General features: G+C 36.0%; 4 protein-coding genes across 4 annotated transcripts; 1 reads left to right on the top strand and 3 right to left on the bottom strand.

The window, feature by feature from the left end:
* The first annotated feature begins 1,202 nt into the window (after positions 1-1,202).
* Positions 1,203-4,967, top strand: LOC132165567 (glutathione hydrolase 3). Its single transcript, XM_059576188.1, has 7 exons — positions 1,203-1,400; positions 2,214-2,551; positions 2,724-3,242; positions 3,608-3,843; positions 3,928-4,192; positions 4,305-4,442; positions 4,534-4,967. Exons 1-7 carry the CDS (start codon positions 1,283-1,285, stop codon positions 4,804-4,806), a joined length of 1,887 nt encoding a protein of 628 aa, XP_059432171.1. The 5' UTR covers positions 1,203-1,282; the 3' UTR covers positions 4,807-4,967.
* Positions 4,968-5,690: 723 nt separating this feature from the next.
* Positions 5,691-8,373, bottom strand: LOC132166299 (AP-4 complex subunit sigma). The gene is made up of 4 exons (XM_059577095.1): positions 8,188-8,373; positions 6,761-6,847; positions 6,240-6,308; positions 5,691-6,108 (listed from the first exon to the last, which is right to left on the bottom strand). Exons 1-4 carry the CDS (start codon positions 8,326-8,328, stop codon positions 5,974-5,976), a joined length of 432 nt encoding a protein of 143 aa, XP_059433078.1. The 5' UTR covers positions 8,329-8,373; the 3' UTR covers positions 5,691-5,973.
* Positions 8,374-9,346: 973 nt separating this feature from the next.
* On the bottom strand, positions 9,347-13,711 carry LOC132165452 (ATP-dependent 6-phosphofructokinase 3). Its single transcript, XM_059576028.1, has 13 exons — positions 13,234-13,711; positions 12,813-12,859; positions 12,673-12,712; positions 12,370-12,432; positions 12,144-12,281; positions 11,736-11,894; positions 11,583-11,636; positions 11,391-11,459; positions 11,137-11,266; positions 10,440-10,705; positions 10,282-10,330; positions 10,009-10,163; positions 9,347-9,760 (listed from the first exon to the last, which is right to left on the bottom strand). Exons 1-13 carry the CDS (start codon positions 13,471-13,473, stop codon positions 9,542-9,544), a joined length of 1,629 nt encoding a protein of 542 aa, XP_059432011.1. The 5' UTR covers positions 13,474-13,711; the 3' UTR covers positions 9,347-9,541.
* A 3,027-nt stretch (positions 13,712-16,738) lies between these two features.
* On the bottom strand, positions 16,739-18,714 carry LOC132165212 (nudix hydrolase 8-like). The gene is made up of 9 exons (XM_059575700.1): positions 18,597-18,714; positions 18,248-18,495; positions 18,068-18,133; positions 17,668-17,805; positions 17,485-17,559; positions 17,348-17,398; positions 17,218-17,252; positions 17,031-17,139; positions 16,739-16,924 (listed from the first exon to the last, which is right to left on the bottom strand). Exons 1-9 carry the CDS (start codon positions 18,712-18,714, stop codon positions 16,739-16,741), a joined length of 1,026 nt encoding a protein of 341 aa, XP_059431683.1.
* Positions 18,715-19,327: the final 613 nt, after the last annotated feature.

The following is a 19,327-nucleotide window of genomic DNA, read 5'->3' as shown; positions in this document are numbered from 1 at the left end:
GTTTAATTTGGGCCCTTGAATTTTTTTACAGTAGATATGTTGTATTTTTAAATTTTAATTACAGTACACACGTCGGATATTTTTGTTTTTGTTTACTGAGACGAAAAAAAACATGTTCAATGTTTATATATATATATATATAAAAATCACGTCATGGATACGGTCTCTTGCTGTGGACACCAATGGCTTTTAAAAGATAAAAAATAAAAAATTGATTGATTACGTCAATGTTAATTGTTAAATACCCCCAAAAAAAAAAGGGGGCACGTCAATGTTTAATAATTCAATGAAGGTTAGGCTGATTTGACAGAAATGGCCCCATCGTTTTTGGTCTCTTCCGTGATAAAGGTAACATAGCGGCGCAGCCGGCCAGAATATTCTCTATCTCTTGCCATCAATCGCATCTTTTGAAACGTGGCATGTAACGAGTGGCTGATTCTTCAAGATGCGGGCTTCACTTGGGATTTTTATTTTATTTTTCTGAAAAAGAGAATTCTTCTTTTGTTTTGGTTTGATAACTATATATGTTATTCAACAAGCAGAATTATCTATAGATACTGTTTTTCTTATCTACGAATGTTTCGTTAGCAAAATAAATAGTAACGTCATTGCCAACGCAGCAATTTCGACAAAGATGAACACTTTCAGACGTTTAACAAACAATTAAAAATACAAAATACTCTTTAAAATATAAAACTTATTTTTCATATTAAAACACTTATTCTTAACAAAATATAGTGGAGTTGTAAAAAGTCACGGGTACTTATTCTCAAACCAAATCCAACATGTTTACGCAAGTTGCACGAAAGTCGGATCCATCAAAAATAGTTTTGGCATGAAACAAGAATCAAGAAGGCAAGGCAATTGAGGCACTCAAAAGAGAAAAAAGGAATCCGAATGGAGGAAATGATTTGACCTTTTCTTTCGATTTTGTCGTGAGATCATGCGGGGCGTAAACACTATGATTGTGCGAGAATTATGAAAAAAATCTGCACGCTCACGTGGCTGCTCAGTGGGGGAAAACAACCTGGCTCTGAATTTACCCCTGAATCCGACCAAGTTGATGCATGACACTGTTACAAAATTTGTTCTTCAAAAAAAAAAAAAAAAAGAGAAAGAGGACGGAAAAGAAGTGGAGCATGAGACTGTTACCTGACAACCTTCATTATTTATATGTACACGAGTTTCAGAATAACGTCAAACTCACCCACCACTGTTTTGCCATTCCAACTACCAACCTACCAGTTTTTTTCTTTCTCTTTCTCTTTTGAGGGACAGAGTGATGGGGCAGAAGAGCATGGAAGCTCCACTTCTGGGCAATCATGGGTTGGCAAATAGCCAAGGGAAGAGTTGGAGGAGCAAGGCTCTGCGCTTCCTTCTTGCATTTCTAACCGTTACAAGTCAGTTTCTCTTTCTCCCTTCTTCTTCTTCTTCTTCTTCTTCTTCTGGGTTTAATCTGATTCATTTTCTTTCATCTGGGTTGGCCACAATTCCACTGTTTGTGAGAGTTTCAGTGCGTAAATCCAAGGAAAGTATACACCTTTGTTGTCCTCTGTCCCGTGTTGGGATTTAATCACAATACATAAGAACCAACGCCCACTTTTTCACTGCACCATGTTATCTCTAAGGGGTGATCAAGGGAAATAATTTGATCTTGGAATGGAATCATCGTCTGGATTTGGTGTTTCTGGCCGGTGATTTAATTTTTGCTCAAAACTGAACCTACCATAATCAGTTGACGACACCAAGCTCACAGCTTAATTTGGATGGATTCAAAGATATAGTTCAAGTCCCATAAAATTTCCAATTCTTTTTTTCCCATTTCGTCTGGAATTTTATAAGGAAATATCTAATCAGCTACAATATTAGCCACTACCCAGATAATCGATGATAGTAATAAGATACCATGATAAGAACCTGTTGGGATATGTGGTTCACATTAGAAATTTAGATAAAGATAATTGTTATTTAGCATACTCGCTATACAATTGGAATGACGTGAGAGTAAAAATCAACCATTCTGATTCAAAAATTGATTTTTAATGTCACGTCATTCTAGTTATATAGCAATCTACTAAATAGTATTACTTGACAAATTCATGGTGGCTTTCTCATATGCTATCCTCTCTTATGTTCTATTTTCTTGGCTTTTGCCAGTTTATGGTCATAGGAGTGTACTAGATTTAACTGTGGGAATACTGTTTGCGTTTCAGTTGTATGCCTTATCTTCGGTGACAACTTGAGTTCTTTGGTGCTAAGAGGAGGAAACAAGCATGAAAAGAGGATTGGTGGCAGTGATGCTGACATTGTTGAGTCAGATCAGGGTGTTGTTGCTGCTGATGATGGTCGATGCTCTGAAATCGGCGCAGCCTTTCTCAGGCAGGGTGCGCATGCTGTTGATGCTGCAGTGGCAACCGCATTATGCGTCGGTGTTGTTAACCCAATGGCTAGTGGGATAGGAGGTGGAGCTTTCATGATTGTCCGGTCTTCCTCAACCTCACAAACCCAAGCTTTTGACATGAGAGAAACTGCTCCCTTAGCTGCTTCACAGGTTCACAATTCATTCTTTTAGCTAAAAGTTTGGACCCCAATACATAAAAAAATATAATGGATTCGGTTGACAAAACCTTTTAGACTACTTTTTGTTAATGGTTTTGCTTTTAGGTGACTATTTTCTTTCACTATAGTTGAATGACAAATTTTGTTTTGCTTGTGAAAAGCAGGATATGTATGAGAACAATCCCCAATCCAAAGCTATTGGTGCACTTGCAATGGGAGTTCCTGGAGAGATAGCTGGGCTTCATGAAGCTTGGTTGCAACACGGGCGTTTGGCCTGGAGGAATTTATTCCAACCCGCCATAAAACTAGCTAAAGAAGGATTTGTGATTGCTCCTTATCTGGCACAGCACATAAATACGCATGCAAATATGATCTTGAACGACGTTGGTTTAAGTCAAATATTTGCACCAAAAGGGAAGTTGTTGCAGGCGGGTGATACATGCTACAATGTGGAGCTTGGCCGCAGCTTAGAGGCTGTGGCAGAGCAGGGGCCTCAAGCTTTCTACAATGGGACTGTTGGTGAGAAGTTGGTGAAGGATGTGAGAGAGGCAGGTGGGATTTTAACAATGGAGGATTTGAGGAGTTATAAAGTGGATGTAACAGATGCAATGGCCGTCAATGTGTTGGGCTACACAATACTTGGAATGCCACCTCCTTCAAGTGGAACAGTCGGCCTTTCTCTGGTAAATATTATGTTTTTCCTATTCATGTTCTTTATATAATTAAAGCACTGCAATACCACATATGCCTAATTAGTATTAGCCACATTGGTTCCCATTGATGCCTTAGTGGGACTGAGTAAGGCTATGACTCAGTCAGACTTGAGGGAGCGCCTACGGTTTCCACCGTTCAGGTAGGATAGCCATATTTTGTCTCCCTGACCTACCTTTTTTACTCAAAAAAAAAAAGAAAAGAAAAAAGAAAGTTTAAAGCACTGCAATATCCATTTTGAGAGGATTTCTTTTTGAAAGACGGATGCTGTGTTCACTATATAGAATTATGCGTATTTTTGCTTGTGTTATTAACTAAAAAACAATGGTAAAAACAGGTTCTAAAGATTTTTGACAGCTATGGAAGTTCCAATGCTGCAAATGGAAATCTGGGTGTACATCGCCTGGTTGAAGCACTGAAACACATGTATGCTGTCCGAATGAACTTGGGAGACCCTAAATTCGTTGATGTGAGTGAATATGTATCTGACATGCTCTCGCCATCTTTTGCAAAGCAAATTCAGCAAAAGATACTCGACAACACCACTTTTCCTCCAGAATACTATATGAGCAGGTTTGGTGCTTTTCATGTTATGGGTGTAAATTTGATCTTCCCCCCCATCTGGTTAAAAACACAGTTTTAGCCTATAATTTGCAGGTGGAGTCAGCTGAGAGATCACGGAACCAGTCATTTCTGCATTGTAGATGCAGATAGAAATGCTGTATCAATGACCACTACAGTAAATTTTCCTTTTGGAGCTGGGGTGCTCTCTCCTTCCACTGGGATTGTGCTGAATAATGAGATGGATGACTTCTCAACCCCCACGGAGATTACCCCAGATAGACTCCCTCCTTCTCCGGCAAATTTTATCAAACCAAGTAAAAGACCATTATCTTCCATGACTCCAATCATTGTTACCAAGGTAAAGAAACTAAAACAGCTAAAAATAAGTTGCAGCTCTGTAATCAGTTCTCAATACTACAACAATCTGCTTTTCTTTTGCAATTACCTCACTTTGAATATTACACTGGCAGGATAATCAGCTGGCAGGGGCACTTGGCGGCAGTGGTGGTATGGACATAATTCCAGCAGTAGTCCAGGTTTTTATCAACCATTTTCTCTTGGGGTTGGAACCATTAGCTGCAGTTCAGAATCCAAGAGTCTACCACAAGGTTTCTGACTTGTTCCAATCCAAGAACACAATATATTCCTTTTATAATTCAATAAAAGTGAGCTGACTAAATCTCCATCCTATATATGCAGCTAATACCAAATGTGGTTTTGTATGAAAACTGGACTGTGATTGATGGCGACCACATTGAGCTTCCAGATGAAAGAAAGCTCTTCTTGAAAGAGCTGGGTCATGAACTGAAGGCCAGAGCAGGAGGAGCAATCACCCAGTTTGTGGTTCAAACCCTCCAAAGCCCCATTAAAATGGGCAGAAAATGCGGAAAAGATTGTAATGCCAACATATTCCATGGTACACTCACTGCTGTTAGTGACCCTAGAAAGAACGGGAGGCCGGCGGCCATTTAGTCCCCACTTCTCTTTCTGGTTGAAATATTGTGAGGGAGGGAGAGCAGGCCTTCCCTTGAAGTGTTTCAAGCTTGGCCTGCAAATTTGTAATGTTGTAATCTCAAAACATTAATTATTTTTTGTAAATATCATTATCAACTTGGTCTATGAATATTCTGTGCCTGTCTTATCTCTTAACCTAACCCCCTCAAAGAAAACTGAAGCACATCACATGAATGAGGAATCCATATTAGCCTTTAAAAAATGTATAATTTGAAAAAATAGTGATTTCAAAATGCAATTAATGAAAAAATAATTTAAAAAAAAAGTAATTAAGCGTTTAGTAAAATCATGCATAATTATAAAGGCACCCCCTTTTCTTGCTACGCAAAAACGTTAATTTCAAACCATCATTTTTTAAAAACATACTTCTAAATGGGGCATTTTTTGCAATTTGGTTTTAAAACACGTCTTTGGCTTGCAAAATTGCAGGGTCAAGAGAGCTATAATTTACGTTCTTTTTTTTTTGGGGGTGGGGGGAGAGGGCGGCGGGGAAATGATAAAAAATCATTCTCCATACAACCTTTCACCCATCTCTTTATAATGAATGAGTGAAATTACCATTGAATTTGTAATACCCACATAAGTTCACAAGAGAAATGATAAAAATATTCTTCATCCCATCTTTCATCCATCTCTATATGGTGAATGATATATAAAATTACGCCATTTGTAGGATTCATATGAGTTTACAAAAAGAGATGATTAAAAAATGATTGATAGAATGATATGTACATGTCTCAGTCTACAAATCCAATGGTAAATCCATTGGATTTACAAAAAAAAAAAAAAAAAAAAAAAAGGAATTGAGAGAATAATGTATAACATGCTTAGGGTTCAACAAATGAAAAAGCCATGCTCAACCTTAAACTAAGCTGATAGCACTAGAAATAGTTTGGATTTGATTGACAAATATTTTTATATCTTACGTGCATTGTACCTTTTTGGGATGACATTGGAATCTCAAGCTTTTACATGTCTGGAGCTTTCCACACCTCAGATCATGTGATCAATACAACAGAAAACAACCAAACGCTAACATGAAAAAAAGAATGTAGGATTTTTTACGATTTTTTTAGCTTAATGTACGATAGGCAACAACCCAAGTAAGATGCAAACAGCAAATTTTCATGACGCTTTATCCATCAGCTGTATCGGTGCCAGAATGTTAGGCTTGCTTGTCTCAACAATACACCCGTTCATGACCATTTCCTCCAGCATAAAATGTGCTTTCTCTAAATGGAACATGATGTCTAGCTCACACTGCAAATTTAAGCAGAAACATATGGGACAAAACGAAATCAACTTCTTTAAAGAAAAACGAAGGAAAACCAAATTCAGGAGAAAGGAAATAACCTAGGAGATTGGCCAGAAATAACAGAACTCAGACTTACCACGTTGCCAAAATGACGGTCCATGGTTTCAACCAAGAGATGTATGAATTCCAAGATTGCAAGTTCATTCTACAACATAGAAAACACGAAAGGGGAATTAATATTGTGAAAGACATGCTAGGAGACATCTAGGACAACGTTTGAAATGAGAAAACTTTCCAATAAGGTATTTAACAGAGCTTAAGGTTGCTTTTTGAACACATGAAAAAGCCTTTTAAATGGGGTTCCGTGTGTGTGTGTGTGTGTCTCCCTCTACCTACTTTTCATGTAGGTTGAAAATGCTACATCCAATCAAAGCATACTCTCATCATATGGAAACTACATCCTTGAAAGTGAGAGGGACATCACTTTAGAAGTCCTATGCAAAATGATCTATTGGTGCAAATTTGTAGGCAAAGAGAAATGTCCTGGGTAGATCCCAGATTATTTGATAGGGATAATTCACATTGTTTTCTTCTGTCCAAAAAAGTTTCAAAATGCAAACATCATCTCAACCTATTGGATTAAACAGAGAAACTTACTTCATCATTGTCAACTCCAACCAGGAAAAAAAGTGATGCATAGCGCCTGTATACAATTTTGTAGTTCCGATGCTCAACAAAAGAACACTGTTAGCATGAAACAAAATGTTATCAGCAACAGATAAATGAACATCTGCTGTGACATAATATATATAGAAGTTACTTGAAGAAAGACTTCAATTTACTGATAGAAAAACAGGTTCTCTGATTATCAATAGCAAGCAATATGTTAACATTGTCCACATACAGATTCTTGTTAGAAATTGGAGAACAGCTTATAGAATGCATAAACAACACAAAAATAACCAAAACAAAACATAACCAGAAGAAGTAGAAAAATAGAAAGTGCTTGACTAGGCAAGTAGTCAACTCCTATACATGATGTTTTTATTCACGTACTCCTAGGAATGATATGAATCCATACAGAGCACACAGCAAACTACTAATAAATGGTTAATTTCTAAACAAGACCCACCAAGCTACATTCCAAGAAGCAAAATCATGTACAGATGTACCAAGCATAAGCATTACTGTTCTTTGGATGAGAAGCTGCTTTGGGTAAAATATTGACGATTGATAACTTGAGAAATGCGGGAAAATCATTGCGGGTTGATCTTGCATGTGCAAGAATTCTAGTGAAAGGTGGACTTATCTCCTTTCACATTTCCGCTGTGGCAAGCGAACAGCGATGCCTCAGGACGTTGTAGATGCGTTTGTCAGTTTGAAAGGGAGACTTAGTCTTCATGAAAAGTTAGAATTGGTGCACACTTACTCATTGCATTATGGGGAAAATTGGGCAGAAGAGAAATATTCATACTTTGGACAAGGTAGAGATGAATGGGAATTCGCTTAAAAGCAATTTTCTTAGGTTCATCATTTGACAAGTTGCACGCTTTCGGTGGTATACAGTACAATACCTTCTTGGATTTCATTGCTCTTTTGAATTATCGATTCTAATTTGTTGAGAGGATGTACCACAATCACCCTGTACATTGATCATTTTACTTTTTTTTAATAAAATTTTATTGATTTATCAAAAAAATCATAAAATTCAAGACCATAAGGACATGAAACAATGTCATTGCCAAGATTTGGCAATTGAACTCAAAACCATTCAAAGGAAGCAGACCCTTCATGCACCCTATGAAACTTTTTCACCCTCCTCTCAAATTGGGCACTCGAAATTAATTCCTAATCGATCAGTCAATATAACAACCATGCAGTTCACGAAATTGCGTTTCCAACACAGACCGAAAGGAAAGAGCTGTACCCAAAAGGTTAGCGACTCAGTACGATCTGGGAACTGATTTGCGATTGATTAACCCCACTAATTGAATTAATCCAATCTCCCTAACAGCCTAAGCAAACAAATTAAAAAGAAAAAATCGGATGTATAAATTTAGAGAGAGAAAGAGAGAGAGAAAGACCTGTTGCTCAGAACGAGCGAGGCATTTGCGAACGATTTCTCCCTCGAGAGCGCGACGTTCTTCGATTGTAAGGTACTCGTAGTATTGGGCAAGACGGGTCTGTCCCTGCTTGTTCACCATCAATATAAATCTGATCCCCATTTTTTTCAAAGTCACAGAGAGAGAGAGAGAGACAGAGAGGGGGGGCGGGGGAGGGAGGTCTAAAGAAAATAGGACGTGTTTGGCTGCTCCTCTTTTGAGAAAATTCGATTTTTTAAAAACATTTTTAATACACGTGGAATAACAACTTTACAAACGTCCGTCCTCCGAGTCCGAGTACATGTCAAACTAATGTCATACGATTATATGTCTTGTGTTTTTTTGCTCACCGCCACGACGTGGCAGCCGTCGGATTGAATTGCTACGATGGAATCCTATGAATACGATTTGGATGTGCTGTTCCCATCATTTTACTTCTTCTAACAGTTAAAATGCCTACAAAACCAAGAAACACACCAAGATTCGAACCCATCTCCCCTTGTCATTGTCACGAAGAATTATTGTAAGGATGATGGAAGTGTAAGATGTACTTTGAAGGTGGTTTTAACGTTACTGTGAGTTTGCTTTTCATTGTCTTGGTTTTTTTTTTTTTTTTTTTTTTTTTTTTTTACGCCTGAAAATTTCCTCTCTTGGATCCACGAGTTTCTGTGGCTATTTTAATGACACTTTGGTTGGGTTTTTTTGTCACCATATCTTTGATAATAGGCTATGGATATTTTGTTGAGCTTGCTGGCTGAGATTATTGATATGTTGATGATGCAGGAAGCAAGCTTCCAATCAGATATTTAGGTGTCCCTTTAATTTCTTATCGGCTTTCTGCTGCTGATTGTGATGTTCTTTTGGATAAGATCATTGGCTTTTAAGGAACCCATCTTTTGCTGGCCGTTTGCTGCTTGTTTCTTCCGTTTTGTACAGTGTTGGAGGGAAAAAACGATGAAGGCTTTATCTTTGTCGTTTGGTGCTTGTTTTGTTTCTAACATCAGGAGAAACAGAAATACTTTTCGACATGAAAATCATCCAAAGACTACCCTATTTATAAAATATTGATTTGCATCACAATCTCATCATCATCGGCAGACAGACAGAATCATCACCAGCAGCATAAGAAATTCCTTAAATCAAGGATTTAAGCAAATCGTATATTATTAGGATATCAAAATTCTGATCCAAGTGGGATAAATTTTCCACACAAATCTCATGGAATTGTAAGGCCCATAATTAAACCAAATATCACTTACAACAGAGTAAGATTGGGCAGGAACAACTACTAATCTTTAACTGTAGGCTACAGCAATGAAAGTAACCGTACAGAGAATTACATATGGCTGACTTCTTTCTTCACCTCAATGTCATCCGAATCTTTCTCCTCATCCGAATCTTTCTCCTCATCCAAATTTTGGGTTGGTGGTTCTTCCTCTCTCTTGTCTTCAACAACATCTTTAGCTCTCAAGAAGCTCGGCTGATTCGTCGATGACAGAAGCCTAGCCCACATTCTATCAGTTATCACAACCTTGTTCTGTCTCTCAATAATCCGCTGCAGACCAAAAATCCAACAAGTAACCCAGTGTTCGGAGAAAAAAAACCGTTACTGACATGAAAAGAATGTTGCAGTGCTATAATATTCGACATGTTGTTAGCTTTTATTGTTCTCTTGGTGGAGTAAGAGAGGGAGAGGGAGAGGGAGAGGGAGAGAGGGGAATTGCAAGTCATTTCATGCTTAATGCATATTGAAAAATCAAAGGTTCCACCAATTTCAGATACTTAAGCAAAGAGCACACTCACATAGAAGGGTATATAAGAATGTCTTCCATTGACAGGCCCAACTGTAAAACCCGTATAACCTGCCATTGCTCCATGAACAGCACTTTGAGCAAGAAGTGTGCAGTATACATTGTCTGAGGCATTGCTTGGAATAGCTCGGATCATATAAGTAGGATCTGTCAAACAAGCAACACTCGATTATAATAGGATAGAGTATTCTGTTTATATATATATAGATTACAGATCTAAACAAGCATAAGCAACACAATACGTATATCAGAACATATTACTAACCTATATGTTTGAGGTTTGTGGTCATCTTACTTTGTGAGGAAAAATGATCCTGAAAAAACAGTAATATTACATCAATAACAGTGAAGATAAACAAAAATGGCCTGGGAAAAAAACCATACGTGACATTAAGGCAAGACCATTCACTGTAGCATCCACACCTTAATTTTCTGCGATATCCATAGCCCAACATCTTGGAGAAGCTTGTTTCCTGAAGCATCCTGCTTATCCATAGAATGAATGCTCTCAGCAAGTAGATCCTGTCCTGCGCCTTCAGCTATGACAAGAACAAAGTGCCCATTTTCTCTGAGTCGTTTCTCTATGTATTCAAAAAGTCCACCCGGACCTTCAAGATAGAAGGGTGACTCAGGAATCAAGCAACAGTCCACATCTCGGCTAGCAAGAGTAGCATACATTGCAATAAACCCTGCACCATAGCAATGTAAAGTTAGCACAGTCACATGACATTGGAAACACATTGAGTAATTCTGTCAAGAAAGAGAAAGACACACATCAAGTCCAGGCAAGGATGCAATGAAATGATTGGGGAAGAAAAAAAAAAAACAACTAAGAATTGGCCACCAGGGAAGAGTAAACTGAGAGCCCCAATCATTTTTTTATTTTATGCTCGAGAGTATTTTAAAATCTTGCAATTTACCATCTTAGTCAAGGTGTAGTAACAAAAATTAACAAACCCATACACATAATTGCATTGAACTTTGACAAATTGAATAGGAATATTAAAACTAAAGATTGGTGGACGTGAAGACTACTCCAATTACTTAGATTAACAGATTATTTTTGTAAGTTACGTAGATTAACAGATAATGACAACATATATACAAACAGGAAACTTACCGCTGTCCCGACCCATCAACTTCACAACCCCAATACCATTCTCAACACTTTCAGCTTCAACATGTGCTGCATTAATAGCACGCTGAGCCTCCTCAACAGCAGTGTCAAAGCCGAAGGACCTGTCAATAACCTGTATCAGCAGAAACAGCATGCAGTCAAAAGAAAGATTCTGCATACTAATAGTGTTCAGATAATCAAGCATATTATATTTGACAGTGATAGTCCAGCAGGAAGGGAGCGCCCAAGAGACATACTGGAATGTCGTTATCAATGGTTTTGGGGATTCCAGCGACTGCAACTTTGAGACCACGCCTTCTGATTTCCTGCATGAGTTAAAAATAACTTGCATAAGGTAATGGCGATCAGTTTGGGGTGGGGGGCTTAAAAGGCAAGATCTTGAACAATAGGACAGTTAAACAATTAGCATTTCTAAAAATATTAAATACCTCAAATATGACAGAGGCCCCTCTTTGAGTTCCATCTCCTCCAATAATGTAAACCTGAGATCCAGAGGATTATAAATCTAATGCCCATCAGGATTAATGCATATAACAAAATCTTTAGCGATGAAGAAAAAGGGCTAAAGGCATTGTATATACCTGGTTTATCCCCCGATCTTGAATGCTGTCAACTATCTTTGAGGTATCATGGCCACCTCGTGATGTCCCAATGATGGTTCCACCACGTTTATGGATATCATTGACAACCTTAGGTGTTAAAGTAATTGTATTTCTGGCATAGAAGCCCCTGTATCCTCCCTAAAGATTCATCAACTTCATTAATTATTGATTCCAACAAATTATGCAGTACAAAATAAATTGATACATAATTCAAATGCCTCGAAACTTACACTCCCAACAACTAAAGCAAAATGAAAGGAAGGGGAAAAAGTAAAGAATTAGGAATTGACATGTTAAAGTCAAATGGGCAAGGAGTAGGCCACCGCATTTTTGTTCTTTCATCGTTGTTCTTTATGATTTTTATTTATCTATCTATTAATCACTTACGTCAATTCCCAGAACTTTCTTTACACCATACATATTGTACAAGCCGCATACGATCTCCCTGATCACAGTGTTGAGTCCAGGACAGAGACCCCCACATGTCACAATACAAGCAAGAACATCATCTGGCTCAAAGTACACCTGAGCAACATATAACAACATCCATAAATGACAAGCATTTGGTTTCCTACTAATTCAACCAACTCATAAAACCACAGAAAATACATACCCTTTGTCGGGGTCCAGCACGTCGAAAATGTATACCTCTTGGACTATCTTTGTGAACTACAATCTACACCAGCATAAGAGGAGGAAGAAAAAAAAAACGCATGAAAGTTAAAATCTAGACTTCTAGTTCATCAAAAAAGTGCAGTAATCAAAGATACATCCTACAACAATTGCCTTCCCTCGCATTCGGATCATAAACAATGAATTCAAGAACAGAATCAATTGCATTATCTCTTCTTTTTTTTCCTGATAATCACAAGCTTATATACAAAATAATGCTCCTCTTTTTCTCAGGAAAACTAACCTGCTGAGCAACAGTGTCGTCCACATTGACAAAATACTGCCTGAAAATACAAAAAATAGTATCTCAATGAACCATCAATTCCAACCAACATTACCATATTTCATTAATCCACCGAAGCGCGTGAGCGAAGGTGAACTCACTTGACAACCGAGTATGCAGGATTGTCTTGCAACGGATTCGTATAGGTCTGTAAGAAACATCAAAATGCTAAATAAGAAAAATATATAAATAAACGCATCAAAATCGCACTAAAAATCAACATAATCGTCAAAATAATTCATTTTAGAAATTAAAGCTTAACGCGATAATTGTAGAGAAAAAACAAAAAGAAAGAAAATCAAACAGAACGATTTCCCAGACCAAATTCTAAAATAATTTAACGAACAAAAAAAATTAAAATTTGGCTAAGCTGAGCTGAGTTCCTCGATTCTCGGAACTCGAAAGTTACAGAAAACTATCTTTCTTTTCCTTCATTTTCGCTTTCTCAGCCGCCAAACAGGAAATTTAGTTAATTAATTTAAGAAAAAAGATGTAAATAGATTAATTGAAATGACATCGTACAGGAAGATCAGGGATATAATCAGACAAATGAGGAACGTCTTCGAGGAGATAACCGGCCGAACCGGTGACGATCTTCCGCTTATAACCGTTGGATGCCTCCATCACGACCGGCGAATACCCGTTTCTCGGACCAGACCCGAAACTCAAGGAGCGGTTTCTGAAACTCGAAGAACTTCTAGAAGAATCAAGAGAGCGAAAGTTTTTCAGAGAAGTAATTGGGCAAGCATGGACGGAGTCCATTCACTGGCAAAGGTTTTCTTAGTGGTCCAAGAAGAAGAACCGAATGCCATATTTGAAGGCAAAACGGAGTTTGACCAAACAAACGGTTAAAAAAAGTCCACGACGCGGTCGTACGACGCCAGAATCTAGAAAGTTAGAAACGGTGAACGCTGAATTTGTGCTCTGGTTTTAGAGATTGACAGGTAAAACCGGTGGCTCTTTCGAAACAGAGAAAAAAAAAAAGTGCTTATGAAAAGTAGTGATTCCCACGCTTCAAAGGAACTTGGAGAGCACAGTAGAACTAGGGGCTATTATGGAAATGACGTGTTGGTCAAGGGAATAATTAAATATATATTGCAGGGTTTAGCTGTTTCCTTGTTTTGTGACACTTAAATAAATGGCAGATTTTTTGTTTTTTTTTAAGATTTTCATTATTTATTTCAAAGATTCTTCTTCGGTATATTGAACTTTTTATTATTAATTTTTTCACAATATTTTTTCATAATGTAATAATTTTTATCTCTTAATTTTTATTTTTTCCACATGGTTATGCAGCAATGAATATACTTTCAGGATGTTTTCTTGTGAAACAAGAAAGAATGCTTTTGGAGCAAGTTGCCAAATCAATCAAAATGCAAATCTAAAAATTTGAAATTAAATTAAATAATAGTGATTAATTGTCTACCCTAATCCATTAAATAGGATTTGATTGTGAAATTTCTTGCCATTCTTACACCGGTATATCATGTATGGCAAAATAATCCTATACGTAGAACTTTTATTTTAATTTTAATTTTTTAAAATTATTATTAAATTTTAGATAAATTGTTGTTAAATTTTGATCCAATTGTGATTTTAAAAGTTACATTAATTTTGTTCTTAAGGGATAGCTCAATCGGCTAGAGACCACGCCTCATGAAGCGGAGGTCACTAATTCAAATCCCTCATTCTCTCGAGAAGTGCTAAGGAACCAAACAAATGAACTCAGAAAAATTTTCAAGCTGACGTGACAGATCGTGAATGGCAAACAAGGGAGAGAGAATTACATTTTTTTAATTTAAAAACTCTTGTCACGTCAGTTTGAAATTTTTTTAAATTCATTTGTTTGACTCTCTAGCACTTCTCCCTTCACCTCTCTTGTGCAGACATGTCAAAAAAAAGCCACACCAATTTTAGAGAAAAAAAAAAGAAAAGAAATAAAAAGTCTTATGTATAAAATAATGCTACAACTTTAAAAAATATTTAGAGTATTACAACTTTTCTTATAAAAATAATGCTACATATTATAAAAACATCGAATAAATATTCTATAAAGTTGATATGAGAGGGTTTAATAGTTTTTGGATTAGTTATTGTTTGTTAATAAATAATAATCTAATAACTACTACCATACTAGACATTATTACATTAATTTTGTAGAATACTAGAATATTTATGAGATATTTGTATGGTAGGTAACATAATTCTTATTAAAAAATCATTTAAAAATTAATGTAATAATTGATAATTGATGAAATAATAAACCTAAATTTTTTATTTAATTATTAGGTCGGTCTCTAAATTATTTAATAAGAAAAGTTATTAAACTAGGACCACTCGTAATATTTTATGTTGCAATGATTAAAAAACAGTTGCGTAGTGCAAACATTGATTGTGAGAAAGCAATTACTTGAATGAGCAAATATATTTTGCTAAAAATATTTATCAAAAAGTTTGAGAAGTCAAATATTAAAACTTAAATAGACGAGTTAATCAATGTACACGTGTAAAGTCATTTTCCAGGCTGGCAGGCTGGCAGCTCTCAAAAGACTCATGCTGCGTCTTGGTCATGGGGGTTCCGTGACGTATAAATTGAAAGCGAGAGACGCGAGATTCATGCCTTCCTGGAAGGTGACGAGGTGGACAAGTTGGACTTTAACACATTATTGTGTCTTCTTTAACTTTTTCCAGTCAGCCGACATTTTGGTTCTGTTTTTTTATAACTTTTTAAAGGATATATATATATATATATATATATATATATATTTGCCCAAGTGTTTTATATTTTTATTTTAAATTTAAAATAATATTTTTATACAATTTCTACGAAATTAAAGCATATGCTTCTAGGCAGTACTATTACAATCGACTTGCAAATAGTCTCTGCCATTTTCTTTTCAATAATAGAGCTTCTAGAATATTAAACCTCTCAATTCTCAAACACAACCACTGAGACCTTTAGAAACTGTTTGAAATTGCGTTTAAGAAATAGAGCTTTTAAGTTAAAAAAAGTTTTTAGTTATTTTTAGGCTTTTTGAACCTTTAAAAGTGCTTTTAACTTTTTTATCAAACGAGTATTTTTTTATTTAAACGAACTTTTTGAATATTAAAAATATTTTTAGACTTTTTAAATGCAATTTCAAATAAGCCATTAAAATATTTAACATGCACGTTTTGCAGGTCTTTCTTTTGTTCAATTCTCACTTATTAATTTCCCCACATTGGGGTCAAAGGATTTGAATTTGATTTTTCATTTCGTCAACTCCTTATTCAATGTTTCTTTTTTCCCCCAAAAAGCGAGTTTTATTTTCCTGATAACATCTAGAAGCACTTGATTAAAGTCAAGGTATTGGTGCCTTTTCACATTAAAAATACAAAAACAGTTTGAAAATAACTTCAATCGGGTGATGCTGTGAATTTGGTGTTTTGCACCATACTAAGCTTAAAACACCAAAAAAAAATAATATAATTATTCACACTAAATAATTTATTTATTTATTTATTTTTTTGTCAAAATACACATTAATAAAACCACCTGAGCCACTATTTTAGTTGGTTTTAAAGACTTCAGTGTTAAGGGCTCGGAAGTGGGTGGTAAAGATTGGATTAGAATGAATAAAAAAGTTAATGGAATTAATTTGAATTAAACATACGATGTTTTCAACATCTCTATCATATTTGATGTGTTTACATGACATGTCAAATTTCTATTGAAGGCTATAAAATGAAATTTTATACCACATTTTATAAAATAGGCTTACAAACAGTTGGGAAATATTTGGTGTTCTTCTAGTATTCTCCCAACTGTGATGTAGCTTTTAAAATTACTAATAGATTAAAAGTCAATAATGGTTTAAATGTAATTTTAAAAGCCACGTCATAATTGGGAGAACACTAAGAAAACACTAGAAGAACACTTAGCATTTCTCCAAACAGATTTTGTCTTTATTTCTGATCAGAACATTTTTTTCAGACAAAAAAAAAAAAAAAAAAGGTGTAAAAAACACATTGACAAAAAACTTACAACCTAAATTTGGTTTGATTCATCATAATACAAGTATGATAATTGGCCATCAAATTTTGAGACGAGCTGATTTGCTATGAATCCACTGTAACGATTTTCATATGCTGCTATACAAATTTCAATGGCCTTCTTTGACATGTGGTCTTCTTGATAAAATGGCTGTCCGAGTAATTCATCAATTGGCATCCACTGAAGAAACAAGATCAAATGTAAGAACTGGCAATTATATTGATCAAGAAGAGGACAATAATCAATGGATGAATTAATAAAAATTAAAGCTTAATTAATCAATTACCTTGGCATCTTCAATTTCCTTCTCGTCGATTGTGATTTCATAGGACAATGGCTTAAGCATGCACACAAAGAGCAAATCCGACGTCTCAAAAGCCACAAGATGGGCATGTCTTTCAGATTAAACAACAGAGATATTGTCAAAACATATGTTTCAAATTCAAATTCTAATAAGATTAAACAAAAATTACCTGAAAGCAACCATTTCCAGGAAGATCGTGTCAACCTGTGAATTTGAAGGGGTATCTCATAATTAAGTATAATTAACTTATGATAATTATAATAATTAACCAGAAAGTGGGAACATATTTTGTTAATTACCCCAGTTTCTTCTTTCACTTCCCTGATAGCTCCATCGAATATGTCTTCAGACTGAGAATCAGCCAAAAAGCAGAAAATAGCATAAGAATCAGCCCTTCAATGCAAAATTTCAAAGAGCAGAAAATATATACTTCCACCTTGTTGATATAACCAGTGGGCAACTTCCAGAAACCCGAGCACCTACAAGGGCATTTTTCTTTCACCACAAGGACCTAAATGTAATCCACCCACAAAACAAAAACGTACACCTTAAGTAGTGATTAAATAAAATTAAAAACTAAATGCCTGTATAAAAACTAAATTAAATTAAATTTAAGTGCCTGCTTTTTGTCATTAATCACAAATCCTGCAACGCCTATTTGATGTGAAGGGCTAGCAGGAAGCAAGCAGGGCTCGTCAGGAATCCAATATGTTAACATAACATATCCTGATTCTGCATGGTGGTAATTGAAGCCCTCCTGAAAACCAAGAAACAGAGAAGTTACACAATAATTAATTTTTCAACTTTATAGAATAATCAAATTCATAAGCATAAAGTTTTCCTTGAATCCGAATCTACTAAACTGCCAATATGTGTCCAAAATGCATGTGGTTACGTATGTATTTTGAACACGTGTCGGTTTAATAGAATGAATGGAAAGAACTTCCTTAGAGGAAAACTTTATTCAATTTGTAACGATTTAAAAGGAGCTTTTGCATAATTAGAGAACGGAACATTACCTGAATTGCAATTGGAACAAGATCAGATTGCTCTTGTAGTATTTGGAGCCATACGCCCTTTTTCCCCTGCATTACACAGACATGCACGTGAAAATGGCGTGAAATTAAAGCAAAGAAAAGTTGCATTTTGACTATTTTTAGAGTAAAAAAGTAAAGAAAATACTTTTTAAGTTTTTTTACCTTAAACTTCCAGTGGGACAAAGAAGCTCGAAGGGCAGATGCAAAGGCATTTGCACTGGAAGGCAAGCTCTGTGGATTAATAATGACCCCATCATATTCATCGTCCCAAGCTTCAAGTGATTCGACTGCTGTGCTTGGTGAGGAGATGTTGGGAGATAAAACATGGAAGCCCTTTTTCTTCTGCACATTGCTCATGCCCCCATGAAATGGCAGAGGAGAGGACTTGAGTATAGGCTTGCTCAAGAAACCTAAACAAAAAGAATGAACAAGTAGTTATTTTCATGACAATTGACAGTGCAAATATATATACATATATTCATTTTTTTTATCTTAGAAAAATAATACAAACCCTTTGATAACCATTTGAAGCTGCAGTTTTTTGCCCAGGAGGAACTTCTTGGCTCCTCTATGAGGCGCTGGAAGTAAAAACCTGTCCCTAATTGACAGGCATCCACCACTGCTGCCATATTTATCACCACCAATTATGGCCGACCCCTCACTTCCCATATGTCTATATATATATACAAAGCCTTGCAGAGTGATGCATGCAGTTGATTCTGCTGAAGCAAAAAGAAAAAAGAATACTGGGGAAATATTATTCTTCAGGCCCAGTAGAAGGAAAGAGATGGCAATTGATCAATTTTCCAAGTTAAAAATTAGCGTTATTAAGTAATGAATAATGATACTATTCACTCTCATTCATCACACACTCAATTGTGATGCTTAAGTCAGTGAGGATAGAGAAAAAGTAAATTAACAAAATCTAAACGAGGGAACATACTTATATAAATTGTTGATGACGTAGATGATGAAGGTTAATATCTTAATTTGGTCAAGCGATTATAACATGGAAAGAATGAGAATCGTATGTGACATACCATATTATGGTCTAGGTGCACTTTGGTTCTAGGGTAAACCGCATCTTAGGTTAAGGTGGTGGGATTTGCATTAAGCTGTGAGAGCTAGGTTTATACAAATGACCCGGGACTTTGGACCCTTTGGTACTCTGGTGGGTGATTCAACTGTCGTCAGGATTGGGATTAAACGGGCCTTATGGACTCTTCAATAATTTTAAATTCA

Source organism: Corylus avellana, chromosome ca11 (assembly GCF_901000735.1).
Source record: "Corylus avellana chromosome ca11, CavTom2PMs-1.0".
Lineage (NCBI taxonomy): Eukaryota > Viridiplantae > Streptophyta > Magnoliopsida > Fagales > Betulaceae > Corylus > Corylus avellana.
Note: the sequence above shows the minus strand (reverse complement) of the source record. Positions and strands in the feature narration are given on the sequence as shown.

What these genes read in the sequence shown, in the direction of transcription:
- LOC132165567 (XM_059576188.1), top strand. Translation starts at nt 1,283, where the DNA reads ATGGGGCAGAAGAGCATGGAAGCTCCACTTCTGGGCAATCATGGGTTG. An exon ending in CTCCCTTAGCTGCTTCACAG is followed by an intron (nt 2,552 to 2,723) that starts GTTCACAATTCA and finishes TGTGAAAAGCAG; the next exon opens with GATATGTATGAGAACAATCC. An exon ending in CCAGAATACTATATGAGCAG is followed by an intron (nt 3,844 to 3,927) that starts GTTTGGTGCTTT and finishes TATAATTTGCAG; the next exon opens with GTGGAGTCAGCTGAGAGATC.
- LOC132165452 (XM_059576028.1), bottom strand. Translation starts at nt 13,473, where the DNA reads ATGGACTCCGTCCATGCTTGCCCAATTACTTCTCTGAAAAACTTTCGC. An exon ending in AGAAAGTTCTGGGAATTGAC is followed by an intron (nt 11,895 to 12,143) that starts GTAAGTGATTAA and finishes ATGAATCTTTAG; the next exon opens with GGAGGATACAGGGGCTTCTA. An exon ending in GTTGATGGGTCGGGACAGCG is followed by an intron (nt 10,706 to 11,136) that starts GTAAGTTTCCTG and finishes GCTATGGTGCAG; the next exon opens with GGTTTATTGCAATGTATGCT.
- LOC132165212 (XM_059575700.1), bottom strand. Translation starts at nt 18,714, where the DNA reads ATGGCAGCAGTGGTGGATGCCTGTCAATTAGGGACAGGTTTTTACTTC. An exon ending in TGTCCCACTGGAAGTTTAAG is followed by an intron (nt 18,134 to 18,247) that starts GTAAAAAAACTT and finishes TGTGTAATGCAG; the next exon opens with GGGAAAAAGGGCGTATGGCT. An exon ending in CCACTGGTTATATCAACAAG is followed by an intron (nt 17,399 to 17,484) that starts GTGGAAGTATAT and finishes GCTGATTCTCAG; the next exon opens with TCTGAAGACATATTCGATGG.
- LOC132166299 (XM_059577095.1), bottom strand. Translation starts at nt 8,328, where the DNA reads ATGGGGATCAGATTTATATTGATGGTGAACAAGCAGGGACAGACCCGT. An exon ending in TCGCTCGTTCTGAGCAACAG is followed by an intron (nt 6,848 to 8,187) that starts GTCTTTCTCTCT and finishes TCATGCTAACAG; the next exon opens with TGTTCTTTTGTTGAGCATCG. An exon ending in ACCGTCATTTTGGCAACGTG is followed by an intron (nt 6,109 to 6,239) that starts GTAAGTCTGAGT and finishes TTAAATTTGCAG; the next exon opens with TGTGAGCTAGACATCATGTT.